Source organism: Megalopta genalis, chromosome 10 (genome assembly GCF_051020955.1).
Source record: "Megalopta genalis isolate 19385.01 chromosome 10, iyMegGena1_principal, whole genome shotgun sequence".
NCBI classification, from domain to species: Eukaryota; Metazoa; Arthropoda; class Insecta; order Hymenoptera; family Halictidae; genus Megalopta; species Megalopta genalis.
In genome coordinates, this window is record NC_135022.1 from 12308732 (window position 1) to 12322926 (window position 14195).

A 14195-nucleotide genomic window follows, 5' to 3' on the forward strand; every position below is an offset into this window, starting at 1 on the left:
GCACTTTTAACTCCCACCCGACGTTTCCACCTTATCTGGCCGGCTGATTACGTCGTAGGAAACTAATTGCCTAGATTAGCCTATTGCGGCGCGGTTGATTAAAACCTGCGGCCAGCGAATCAGCGGCCGGCTCGTCCGGACCGGCGATAGCCGGCGCGCATGCATTTCCTCCGACCGTTTTCCACGATTCGATCGAGAGGCTTTTCCGATCGATCGTTCGCGACTCGACGCGATTCAACGATTTCTTTAACGCTAAACCTATCGGGCCCTAAAAAACTTGTATGGTACTTATAAACTTACAACTAGACCGCGGATCTTAACGCAAACTACAAATTCTCTATGTTAATTGTATGGGATATAATTTACGTGAAAATGTCGTTCGTCCGTTAATAATCGTAATTAAGTTGGAAATAACGCAACAATATCCTTCACGTTCACTTAATGTCGTTCATTTAAATGCATTTGAATGCATACAATTCGCGGTCTATTTACAAGGGGAAGAAGATTGTTATTTGTTTAGACTTCTCGCCGTTTTTACCGTGATGTATGCTGGGACGAAGTATTTATTCAATCGCTTTCTATGAAGGAATCTTTGTAATTTCAGCAACACCGAAGGAAAACGTCCGAGAGCGGCGATTTTTATCGGCTCGGTAGGTTTTAGTGTTAAGGGTGGGGGTGCGTTCGGGCGAAAAAATCGACTACCAGTTACGCTGTTTCGAATTATAAGAAGATCGGTTGGTAAAATAATTTTCTCACGACTAGGCGAGTATTTTATTTTATGGAAAAATTGATTAAGCATCGAATAAAAATAACATTTCAACGATGACTCTTGCCGTTTATTTGTTACGATTTTTTTTTTCATTTTGGTTAGACATAAAATTTCACTCGGGTTCGGTAACACTGAAACGTCCATTAACAAAAACTCATTCATCTTATTCTGACAGTGGTTGTTCAACACTGTTTCTACCGAAGGTGCTGAAAGACGCCATTTCCTGAATTTTTATACAACACTATTTTTACGAAAGGGGTTGAAAAGCATCTTCTACTAATTTTCAATCAAATTTATTTCCTATATTCTTTACTCGAATTTTGCTATAGTCGTCCAAAAATTAATTCGACAAATTGTATAATACAAAATATCGTCAACACTTTGGAGGCCATTGTCACGTACACATGACCTCGCGAAAATTTCAATTATGAAAATCGATCCAGCGCAGCTTTCTAACAAAAATGTGTCATAATTATATTGTTACCAAAATATAGCCTATTCATATTATACACGAATTATATCATAATTGCGCTATTAAAAAAGTGTATCATAATTACACCATTAGCACTTTGACTGTCGCGTCACCCATATGTCGGCGACAGAATTATTTAAAATTCAGTTTTTAATCATTCCTTTTTATACTGATCCACTGCAACTTCATAATTTTATTCAGATTCGTAAGTGGTAAAAATACTGAAGAAGAATATTGAATTTATATAAAACGTTGCTTTGTAATTTTAATTAAATTGAACGAAATACTTTAATATTATGAAATTTTTTAGATTTCTGTTTAATAATTTAATCTAATTTTTGAGCGGCCGTCGAAGTGTTAAAAACAGCGTCGAATGGGAGCGGCGAAGGGTTAAGTTCGCAAGTTACGAGAATCGAGAGGACTTCGGCTACGTTTGCAAACGAGGAGGATCAGGTTCGCTGTCGTCGGTGCTCGGAGAACTCGAAGATCGAGCGGAAAGTCCGGAGCACGAAGCGAAATAAAGAGCAGATCGTGAAAGAAGGCGAAGAAGAAGAAGAAGGGAGGAGGTTCACGCGTCGCTCTGGCAGCGAGAGCGAGCGAGAGAGAGAGAGAGAGAGAGAGAGAGAGAGAGACAGAGAGAGAGCGAGAGACAGAGAGAGAGAGAGAGAGAGAGAGACAGAGAGGGAGAGAGAGAGAGAAGGAGAGAGGGAGAGCGAGAGACAGAGAGGGAGGGAGAGAGCGAGAGACAGAGAGGGAGAGAGAGAGAGAGAGAGAGAGGGAGAGAGAGAGAGACAGAGAGGGAGAGAGAGAGAGAGAGAGAGACAGAGAGGGAGGGAGAGAGAGAGAGAGAGAGAGGGAGAAGGAGAGAGGGAGGGAGAACCAGGCAAGTCTGTTAACAGTGCTGACAAGGAATAAGTTCGGCAAACATCGGCGCGATCCTCAAATATCGGCGGCCGCTTTGATCGTGCCGTGCCGTTAGACACTTCGTGTGGCGCGCTGTGTCCTCTTTGCTCTCACCTTTTCTCTATTTATGCATTATCGCCGCGGAACGCGCCGGCGTCGATCCGCCCCGGCGTACATATGTATGTATTCTCGAGTTTCCACGAACGTCGTTCTGCTTCGCTCTGCTCCGCTCCGCTCTGCTCTGGGAGACGCGCGGCCCCCCTTCATTCATAAAAAGGACCTTACTCTCGCGAGTCACGTAGCCGATGCCCGGCGACCATCGCGAGATCGGACTCCCGCTGATTTCGATATCGTCATTCAAGGACTCCGCTTTTTCATCGAGGAACGACCCCGGGATCCTGATACGCAGTCCACCATTCACCGAATTCCTATACTGCGACAGCAACACTCGCTCTATCGATGGAAAAACTGCCCGAAGTTCACGACGATCCACTCGGCTGAAATGCTTCGAACATCCTGGCGTCCATAACGAACGGATAAGGTATAGGTTTACCTTTTTCCATGAACTATCTTCTTCCAGTCACATTCACGATATGCAGTACATTCTTTCCAATTGTCCCTCGGCTTGATACCATTATTCGAGCCCAGAGGTTCGTTTTTATAATTGTTGACAATCGGCGACTATAAAAATGAGCCGTGAGGCTCGAATAATCGTATCTTCTCTTACCAAATTGGTTGGTAATTTTTATAAATGCAAATAAATATTGTAAACGCGTCGATGTGTTTTCAGTTCTAACGACAAGTTTTAGCAGGATGTTAAATATTACATCATCTATGACTTATAATTACTTCTTGACCCAAATGGTTCATATTATCGTATATATTTTTATATATTTATTATATATACATTACATAATATGTAATATAATATATTATTAACATAATAATTATTAATATAATAATTATAAGATATTATTAACGGTTTATATCATATTATATTATAATGATTTATACCCGTCAATAAAAAAAAAAAAATAAGTATGCAGTAGATTCGAGAAATACCAAATAAAAACAAGAATCGAAATGAGGCGGCACGTAAAAGGCGAAAGACAAAGTGACTTTTTCGTTCGAAGAGAAAGCTCGAAGAACGAGCAAGAACGGAGATATCGAAACAAAGAAAAGAACCGAGAAGAGGAGGAAGGATAAGTTCGAGGAACAAAGAACCAAGAACGACGACGAAACCGAAAGTAGTCGAGTTGCCTGCGAATTTGTGGAGGCGACAGATCGAGGAGTAGGTTCGAGAGGTGTCTAAAAGCGGCGATAAAGACGATCGGGCCCCAACGATCCTCAAACAGAGGGGGGAGGGCGAGAGAGGGCGCGAGGGAGACGTAGGTGGCCGCAGGTGCCACGCGCAGGCAACCTTTCTCGGCAATAATCGAAACGCCGACCGTGATTTCGGTCGGTTGGTTTAGGAGCCGAGAGGTTTGCCCGCGATACGATGTACCTGCCGGCCAGTGATAAATTTCGCCGCGTTGCACAGGTGGACGCCAATTTCTGTCCTTCTTTTTCTCGGTTTTTGCAGGCGGCCGAGCGGCTGCCGCGCCGCGGCGGTCGATCGCGGGATTGCGATTGTCGAGCGTCGTGACGGAGATTTTAATTAGAGGTCGGCCCCCTTTCGACGACGGAGGTTCGACGGTTTAACGCCAAACCTGCCGAGCACTAAAAAATCACCGACGCGGGTTGCTTCGTAAGAACGACAGCACTGAATTTTTTACCCAAACTCTGTGCCATTGTTAGGGCATCTGCTCCAATTAACAAATTTATTCGATTGATTGCAGCGCGAAAGTCTCCGTAATTTCAACAATTTAAAAATGGAAAATATGACACCGGCCATTTTGACCAGTTATGATTGTCATATATTATTGACTGGTTATCTGTGCCATTGTTATTATAATGTCTGCTCCAATTAAGAAACTTATTCGATCGATTGGACCGCGAAAATCTACATAATTTCGAGAATTTTTAAGTGAAGAATATGACACCGGTCATTTTGACCGCAGTGGCAGCTCCAACGTTATCTGTGCCACTGTTATTATAATATCTGCTCCAATTAAGAACCTTATTCGATCGATTGCAGCGCGAAAGTCTGCATAATTTCAAGAATTTAAAAATGGAAAATACGGCCATTTTGACGCGTTAACGCGTCCGCTGTCAGACAACCGAGGGAATTGAGAACAGGCAGAGGCGAGTTTTCGATTCCGAAGAATGAAACTCTGTTAAGCCAAACATGGGCGAGGCAAGCGAGCGCGTCTCGCGGTGAATGAACATCGAAGAGATGGGTTTCGAGAGAACGAGGCTCGAGATGGTCGATGGTTTTCCAGCAGGAGGAAGGATCACGCGGGAAAGGAGGTTGCCCCGTCTCGCGTGCAATATTCAGCGCATCCTTTCGCTTTCCGCGTAACGCGGTAGATCAGATTGCTTCGACATGAATTATTCTCGACATTCTATTTAACGCCAACAAAAGCCGCACTCTCCCTCTCTCTCTCTCTCTCTCTCTCTCTCTCTCTCTCTCTCTTATTCTATCTATCTCGCTCTCTCTCTCTCTCTCTCTCTCCCTCTCTCTCTCTCTCTTATGCCACGTGGTTGCCACAGAGAGGCGAGAAACTGTTTTATTATGAATACTCCCCGGGTTCGAGAGCTGTGTAAATGTTCCTCCCGTTACAAGCCGGAGCGCTGCCACGTTACGAAGCGGCGTTCTCCGCCGCTCGGTTGCCTGCGAACTCCATTCAGTGTAAATCATTCGGACTAGGAAACGTGTGCCACCGCTTCGTTCCTCCGGCATTGATTTACAGCCCCGAGGAGCCCGTGATCAAGGTTCCCGGCGAATCGCTTCGTCTCGCTCCACTTAGCCTCTCCCGAATCCTCGCGCGAATCCCGGGCGTCGCGGAAAGACCGCGCGGAATCGTCCGAAAAAGTATCGCGCGCTCGAATCCCATTACTTTTACGGCTCTCGAGGACTTTTGTGAAATCCTGGCCGACTGATTCACGAAAGGACCAAAGGACCTAATCCTTGCTCTTTCTTGGCTGACGACCAATAACGTAGCACGTACGACAAGTAAAATTTAGCGCGATTGTCCAGTTTTACAGGACGTTGAAATTCGTTAGTAACAATAACGATTTGCAGCAAATGTTATTAGGTTCGAAACAAGTCTTTATAAACTGTTCGTCTGATTCATTGATTCTCCGACAATCGGCATAAATTATGTTCTTGTTTTTGTTATTGTACCGATGGATGTTATAATATGATAACACGGTAATCAAAATCCGAAGGTTAAAGAAAACTTGATGGGGTTTTCATTTCGTTCGGACCGAGTCGATTAAACGGTTCGGCGCGGCATTGCAATCGTTTTCGCAGCATCGACATATCTGCGGCTATCGTTTTACTGGAAGTTTGAAACAAGTTTTCGTAAACTGATCGCCTAATTTGCCGAGCCTCCGCTATCTCCGTTATTGCGAAAACGTGTGTTTGCTCGCGTTTTTGTTTCGTTGTCCTCGCGTATACGATACAATTTAAATCAAATCAAATGAAATTTAATTAAATCAGATTGCATTGAATCGAGTTGAATTCAATTAAAATATTTAATTAAATTGGATCGAGTTGAATTGAATTAAAATGGTCTCTACACGCGAAACACGTGATATCTCCTTAAGAAGGAGATTTCCAAGGAACGGTTCGCGTTTCATGGCAGGCGTATAGAATTGCTGTGAAAGTGGCGACGGTCCGCAGGTCCCGATAACGTAAAACTGATGGGTTTCGAGCGTAACTATGTACTTTCGAACGACGCGACGAAGGCTTCGTTACGCCGTTTGGCGCGTGCTCGCCGCCTATCTGCGCCTCAACAAAGAGCTGTTCATCCTTGGGGACGCTTATTATTCATAAGAAAGGTAGATTCTGAATAAATCATAATAACGAATGCGTCAGAGGGTTCTGACGTCCTACGGCGCGATCGCGAATGCACGCCGCGCCTCTGTTGCGGCAGGTGCTTCTGCGGCCGTTGCAGCACGCGCCCGATCTTCGCAGGATACCGGTGTGTGATAGCGGTAATCCTCCGCAATATTCGGGCATTCTTCGCGGCGCCGGAATCGAGATTCACAATCGGAGGCTTTCGATCGGTAGAGAGCCAGATGCATTTCTCTCGCATCGTCGCTCGTTTTGTAAACAAAAATGGACACTCTTTGGGAGGAGGAGATACGACTATCCGAGCCCCGCGGCTCGCTTCTATGGTCGTTGAGAATCGATGACTATAAAAACGAGTCGCAGAGCTCGAATAATCGTGCTCCCAAGCTGGGGAGAGGCTACAGCAATGTCTCCCTTATTGACGCTCAGATTGTCCAATAAAATGGATAATTTGGGAAGAGGAGATGCGATTATTCGAGCCTCGCGGCTCTTTTTTATAATTGTGGATAATTTATAACTATAAAAATAAAACGCAAGGCTCGAATAATCGTGCTCCCAAGCTGGGGAGAGGCTACAGCAATGTCTCCCTTACCGACGCTCATATTGTCCACTAAAATTGATAATTTGGGAAGAGGAGATGCGATTATTCGAGCCTCGCGGCTCTTTTTTATAATTGTGGATAATTTATAACTATAAAAACGAGTCGCAGAGCTCGAATAATCGTGCTCCCAAGCTGGGGAGAGGCTACAGCAATGTCTCCCTTACTGACGCTCAGATTGTCCACTAAAATTGATAATTTGGGAAGAGGAGATGCGATTATTCGAGCCTCGCGGCTCGTTTTTATAATTGTGGACAATTTATAACTGTAAAAATAAACCGCAAAGCTCGAATAATCGTGCTCCCAAGCTGGAGAACAACGCGCGAGAGAGACTACTGTAATGTCTCCCTTACTGACGCTCAGATTGTCCACTAAAATTGATAATTTGGGAAGAGGAGATGCGATTATTCGAGCATCGCGGCTCGTTTTTATAATTGTGGACAATTTATAACTATAAAAACAAGCCGCAGAGCTCGAATAATCGTGCTCCCAAGCAAGGAGACAACACGCGAGAGAGACCACAGTAATGTCTCCCTTACTGACGCTCAGATCGTTCACTAAAATTGATAATTTGGGAGGAGGAGATGCGATTATTCGAGCCTCGCGGCTCTTTTTTATAATTGTGGACAATTTATAACTATAAAAATAAAACCGCGAGGCTCGAATAATCGTATCCCCTCTTCCCGAATTGTCCATTTCAGTGGACAGTCTGAGCGTCAGTAAGGGAGACATTACCGTGCCGCGTTCCGAAGCTGCCAAGGAGCGGGTTCCGTTCAAAAATGCCCGACGACTGGCCGACGTATCATCGACGGGCAGGGACGAATAGGGACGCCATTGCTGATGCTAGATGAACGGAGTTTGCGAAGTGTCGGCCTATGCGAAGAGAGCATGGCTCCGAAAGCGCCACGGTCCACCGGTCTCATCCGAGTTGACCGAGCCCGAACTACTCTCGCTCGTCTGGAAACGAGCATGCGAGGCGGAGACAATGGCTGGCGAGAAGGTCGAAGAGACGATAAAACGGGCGAGCAGAGCTCGACAGCCGGAGAAAAGAAGAAAGAAGGAAACAGGGACGCGAATCGAAGCGGGAGGGACGAGGACAGTGGGATAGAAAGGGAATAGAGGAGAGAATCGGCGCGACTCCTAGGCCGGCTCGGAGTGGAACGGCGCGGCGCGAGGCTGCTCGTTAGGTTCACGGAGGTCAGACTGTAGGTGATCTGGCCCCGGAGGGTACGAACCCGGGGCATGTAGACCGGAAGTAACGTCACACCCGCGTGGCTCTGAATGCGCATACCGGATGCGTGGCATCGGCTCCCCATCAGAGAACCATCAACATCACATTCACAATTCCTGCACATCGCCGCCTCGTCGCACATCACATCACATCGCATCGCTCGCATCGCATCGCATCGCATCGCATCGCACCGCGTATAAACCGCGTCTCCACGCTCGCGTACTCACGCACCCGTTTTCTCTCCCTCTCCCGAATAACCTCTGGCCAAAGCACCGTTCTCTCCTCTCTCGTCGCCGATTTTTCGACAAATTTCTCCCGCGGCCGCTCGACCGTGTCCCGTGCGCAACCAGTCGAGAAGCTCCCGTCTGACCATCGAGATTCGGCTCTGCTCTTCTGCTTTTCACGAACGATACCCCGTTCACCAGCGTTTTAATCGCTATACATCGCCGCCGTACGCGTAACGGGGCCAAGTCTGATGGTCTTGGCCCCGGACGCGAGCCATTTTATTATTATTATTATTATTATTATTATTATTATTATTATTATTATTACTATTATTATTACTATTATTATCAATTATTGTTCTCCGTTTTTCTCTTTTTTTTGCTTCTCGATTTATATTTATTATCATTATTATCCTCACTTCTCCATCCCTTTTGCACTATATTCCCCCTTCTCTTCCTTCCCCCCTATTGCCCGTCTCATCTCTAAAATCTCTAAAATCTAATCTCTCTAAATCTTACACTTTTTCTGACAAAAGGGTTCTCTCCGAGTTTATACGTGTCGGTAAATCGTCTCGATTTTCGGAGAATTTTCGTGGTCGATTGTCGGCGCTGAGCGTGTTAAATATCACCGTTTTAGCATCGCACGCGTTCGAGGCGAACGCGGGTGCCTAAATTACGAAACGAGAAGTCGATCCTGGGATGAAACGAAAATCTTGATCGATCCCCGATATTCGAAGGACCGACGGATTCGAAGGTCGCTGGATTTAGAAAAGAGTGCATTGCTCGGCGATCGCGACCGGCTCGGGGAATCGGAGAATGCAAGAAATTGACGGAGAGGGCTTTTCTGTGGAAGAGGCGGTCGTTACTCTCGCATGCATCTCGGATGCATTTAAGATCCGCGGACGCAGGCGGTTGTAATTCCCGTGGCTGCGCCGTAACGAGTACGGCAGCGCTAATAACTCTTGATAAAAGGAATCGAACGGTCGGTGTTACTCGTTACGCGCGATTATCGGCGTCTCGTTATCATTAACACCGAGGCCGAACGATCGCGGGGTAATGGAGCAGTTTCCTCGAGGATGATATCCACGTTAGGGACTGCCGGTGTCGATGCGCCGGTGCACCGGCGCATCGACGGCGTCGCAACTCGAATCGTAATATCTCCTCGATCCTGTAATTAGAAGTCGTTCGGGACCTTGTAGGATACAAAGGGTGGCCCGCACCGGCGAACCGATCAGGTCGGAGAGGGAAACGGACCCGCGAGCAATTAGAGGAAACCGAGTGGAAGAAGCGTGTACCGACCTTTGGTGATGTTCAGGCGAACACGTTCCTTCTCCCACGAGGCGAAAGAGGCCTCCAGGGCCTCGGTCATCTTCTTGTTGGTCCCAGGTGTTAACGGCGGCACTTGCGCCGGGATATCTGAAACAGCGAATGCGGGGATCTCGATTATTTCGGGCCGTGACTTCGCGAGCACCTATCGGGGTTACAGGTTGCGCGAGTTCCACGGGAAAAGTCTAACCGGCGCTTGGAATACTCGGGGAGCTCCATTTGTATGAACCGGAAGGGGGTCAGGTCGGTCGACGTAACCAGCTTGTTCGCTCCAATTGTTTGTTTATTTATTCTAACGGGCGGAATAATCCGAACGACGCGATGAAATTCGGAGGAGTCGAAACTCGACGACAAATGGCACGATGCGCGACATGCGTCGTCAATTATGTGAATCGTTTATTTGGAAAGCGGTGTAAGTCCATTTTTTTAAAAGACAAATGAGATGTCACGTACGATGTGACATTTTCATTGATAACTAGTTAATATTTAATATCTTGAAAAATGCCAGTGTTTCGTTCAATTGAAAATTGGCCAATAAAAGAAATTGCGTAGCGATCGATTATTATTATTATAAAGTGATGTTAGTCCAATTTCCATAGACGTGGATGGCGGAGTCGCGTAAAGAAATTCTTGTGTAATATGATGTTATAAAACAATGTAGAAGAAATAATAGATTTTTTTATTTTGCACGAAATGAAACGAGAGAATTTCGTTTCAACAAAAAATCTACAAAATGCAACTGAAAAACGGGTAAGAAAAAATACTAACGGAGTAAAGGTAAGGTAGGAAAAGTGCACCGTATAGCAAACTTGCACTTATAGCAAAAGTGCACCGTATATCATTTTATATAAAACATGAATGGAGGACACAGAATTTAAGACGTTATTTTTATTGACGTTGATTTATCATCAACATGTCGGGGAAGCCGCCAAAATTTGAAAGAATTGCCCTGATGCCTCTGTGCATCAAAAATATTTCAAAACACTGCCACATAAAGGGCATAAATAAATAATATCAATACCTTATGTCAAGTTTGATAATATATAAATATAATTGACGTTCAAAATAAAAAATACTACTTCTATTTTATTTCTTGTTATTATTGATAAACAAAATTGGATTTATGCAAGATATATTTTAAGTGATATTTAATTTTTCATAATTGATTTATTTATAATTTATATATAAAACTTTTCTTCTTCTGTACGTTTTTAATCCGAGTGGTATGAAAATTGGTAATAGGCACGGAAACTGGGGCATCCGCCTCGGAAATTTCAAAAGGGAACATAAATTAACCCTTGTCGCTCCTATAATTTTACAGAGCGTTTTGTAGCCAACACCAGACAAATTAGAAATAATAAAATTAAATTCAATATTTTACTTGGAAATGACGGTAGATATTTCCACGGTAGAATTTCCACGCTGGTAGAACGCTGGCTAAACCTTGACACAGTACAGTAAATTCTCCCTAATTTTCCCTGAGCTTGTAAATCAAAATGGACAATCTAGAAAGAAAAGATGCGATTATTCCAGCCCTGCTCCTCATTTTTATAATTACCGATCGTCAATAATTATAAAAACGAGGTGCGACGCTCGACTAATCGTATCCCCCTTTCCCAAGTTATCCATTTTTGTTTACAAGCTGAAGAAAAATTAAAGAGAATTTACTGCATTACTGCCATTTGTAATGATAAGGATTAATAAATGAAACTGTAATCTAATAAAAATACTCGGAGAACAACATTTTCTCGATATTTCTCTAGACAACGACGATGCATCGGTGAATTTGCTCGGCCCTAAAAGGGTTAAGAGCTCAGTCAGAGTTCAGTCAACCGGGCGCTGCAATAAATCTTGTTCATACAAACGGAGGAATACAGGATAAACGGAGTTTCACTGTAGCTAGTTTCCTGTACCCCCACCACCGCCGTCTCTCGGAGCGCGGCCAAAAAATGTCTCGAGCACGGAACCCCGAAATTCCTGCGAGCCTCGGGACTGGGGTAGCCGGTAGGTGTCAGCAATCGGCACGAAACGAGGTCTATCCGTAGAAACGGAGGGGCGGGTGGATGTGTGAGAAGGCAGGTTAATGGTACTTCTCACAAAGCGGCGTACAGGCAGGGAGCACGCGCGCGCTGGCTGGCTCGTACGAGAGAGAGAGAGAGAGAGAGAGAGAGAGAGAGAGAGAGAGAGAGAGAGAGAGGGAGAGAGAGAGAGAGGGAGAGAGAGAAAGAGAGGGGGAGAGAAAGAGAGAGGGAGAGAGAGAAAGAGAGAGAGGGAGAGAGAAAGAGAGAGGGAGAGAGAGAGTAAGAGAGAGTAAGAGAGAGGGAGAGAGAGTAAGGGAGAGAAAGAGAGAGGGAGAGAAAGAGAGAAGGAGAGAGGGAGAGAGGGCGGGAGAGCGAGAGAGGAAGAGAGAGGGCGGGAGAGCGAGAGAGTAAGAGAGACAGTGAAGAAGGAGCGTCAGGTGTCGCGGCGGCGTCGGCGGCGGTGTCGGCAGGAGCAGCGAAAGCGAACAGGCGAGGGGGCATGCACACCATCCTAGATAGCATCGTCGTAAAGAGGGGTGCAACTGCCGCGGCCGGGCAGGTGCAGGTGCATCGTCGTTGTAGGTACGCTTGCTCTATGCCGTGCACACCGCGGCCCGACGCTGTACGCCTTATGGCGCTCGCGCGGAATGCCTCTCTCTTATTCCGATTCCTCGTCTCCTTCGCTCCTCCTTGCCCTTCTTCGCCCGCGCCGCTCTCTTTTCACCCGGTTCCCTTTTCTGGAACACTTTTTCCCCCCGTAAGACCGTTTTACGATCGCGTAGGGTACAGGAGCCAATTACTGCGCCCTGTTAAACAGGCCTTCGGGAGTTTTCGCTAGCGAACGCGACTTTAGCAATTCAAATGACATTTCTCGAGGACTTAATTCATCGGGACGCACGACTTCGAGGAGAATGAGAGCCCCAAGCTGCACAGAATGCACCGTTGCGAATGAGAAAAATTCGCTGCGCCGCTCAATTCGCCAACTTAATCGCTTAATCGCAACGCGGTGTCCGACAACTTGCTAGTAAATTCTCCCTAATTCGCGCTCTGATTGTGCACGGAAATGGGCAATACGGGAACAGCAGATACGATTACTCGAGCCTTCTCTTCCGAAATTGTCCATTTTTCTTCGGAGGCTGAAGGAAAATTAGGGAGCGAATGCGTAAATTAACGCGTCAATGGCGTAAACGTTTGTTCTCGCTTATTCTCACGCGTTAAGATAAAAACGCAGCTAATTGAAATATTAAACTGTGCAACTACGAGCAACTTCGACTTTTCCTGGTGGCTTAAAATTCGAGAGATTCCTATTTAGAGATTCCTATTTCTTCCTGTGCGCGTGCTTCGGTGCGTGTCCGCATTAAGAACACGTGTACCCGTGAAGTATTTCACGCGTGCATGTTTAAACGCACTCGTAGTATCTCGCATCGTGCATATTCGGGAACAGACTCGCATCGCGAGAAAATAAGTTACGCGTGGATCGTGATAGATGGACGCGTGCATGTAACGAAATGCGCGTGAATTAATACGTGTATATTTAAAGACGCGTGAAATAATTCGCGGGCACACGTGTCCTTATTATGAGCACGTGTGCACGAAGTGCACGTTGAAGCAGATAAAACTACTAGGATCCTCCGTCGGCGAGCCAAATTTCCTTGAACTTCTCCTCGAATCTACGATTCTTTCCCTCGAACGCTCCCTCCTTTTCCTCGCACGCTTTTCTAGAATTCCATTTCGCTTTGTTCCGTTTCAACGAACGCGTTCACGAATCCGGCTACTTTGCAAACCGTCGAATCGATCTTTGCAGCACTGTGTCAAGGCGAGAGCTAGAGGCGAATCAAGTTGGAACACGGTTGATCAAGAGCTAATGCTTGGCCAGCGCACTATGACCCAACTCAGACATATCCCGTGCCCATAAAGCGGTTCAAGATTCGTGCGATGATCGAATAAGCCAACGTATGCATTGGCTTATTGGCAAACGCCTAAGCCAAGCCTGGACGTTAAACTCGTGATCTATGAAACGAACATCGAGTCAGCAGAATCGCGGGGCTGGAAAAATCCTCGAAGCAATTACAAATGGTCCGTGGTACGTTGGAAACGATGAACTTCGCGAAGAGCTAAAAATAGGAACGGTATCAAAAGAAATTGGACGACGGTGCAACGACTATAAATTGAGACTGATTCATCATCCGAACGAATCAACGAATCAACTACATACAAGGCACCGACACTGTCGTCCTAAAACAAAAGGTCCTATCTGCAAAATTTGGCGATTTGATATTTTTTTTAGTAAGCGTATTTATTCGTATGGATCGATAATATATAATTTATGAGATCCTAAGAACTCGCGTGGGACATTAGAACTTAGCACACGTGTAGAAAATATGGACAGCAATCTAGAGGTACCAGAATGTCGAACTACCAAATTTTGCAGACGGGATCTTTTGTTTTAGGATGACAGAGCACGCCTAGAAGACCGCAAAGAAGGCATCCCAAAAAGTTCCTACATTGACACAATGTCCTCTCCGATACCTTCAGTACCTATAGTATTAATATTATTATTAATATTATAATATTATTAATTATAATTCAATTTACCAAGTATTCTCCATGAACGAATTATAAAGACTACTAGGGCGATAAAAAAGTGTTAAAGGTGTTAATCCTCGAACGACGGATATAATGTAATATCAATA

General features: G+C 45.4%; 1 protein-coding gene across 4 annotated transcripts in view; it reads right to left on the reverse strand.

Moving 5' to 3' along the window:
- The window catches only part of pnt (ETS transcription factor pointed), a 220597-nt gene that overhangs the window by 42052 nt on the left and 164350 nt on the right, over positions 1–14195 (reverse strand). For all 4 annotated transcript variants that reach the window (XM_076524727.1, XM_076524729.1, XM_033469521.2 and 1 more), the window contains one exon: positions 9455–9571. In XM_076524727.1, the coding sequence (XP_076380842.1) occupies positions 9455–9571 (117 nt within the window). The remainder of the gene's footprint in view (positions 1–9454; positions 9572–14195) is intronic.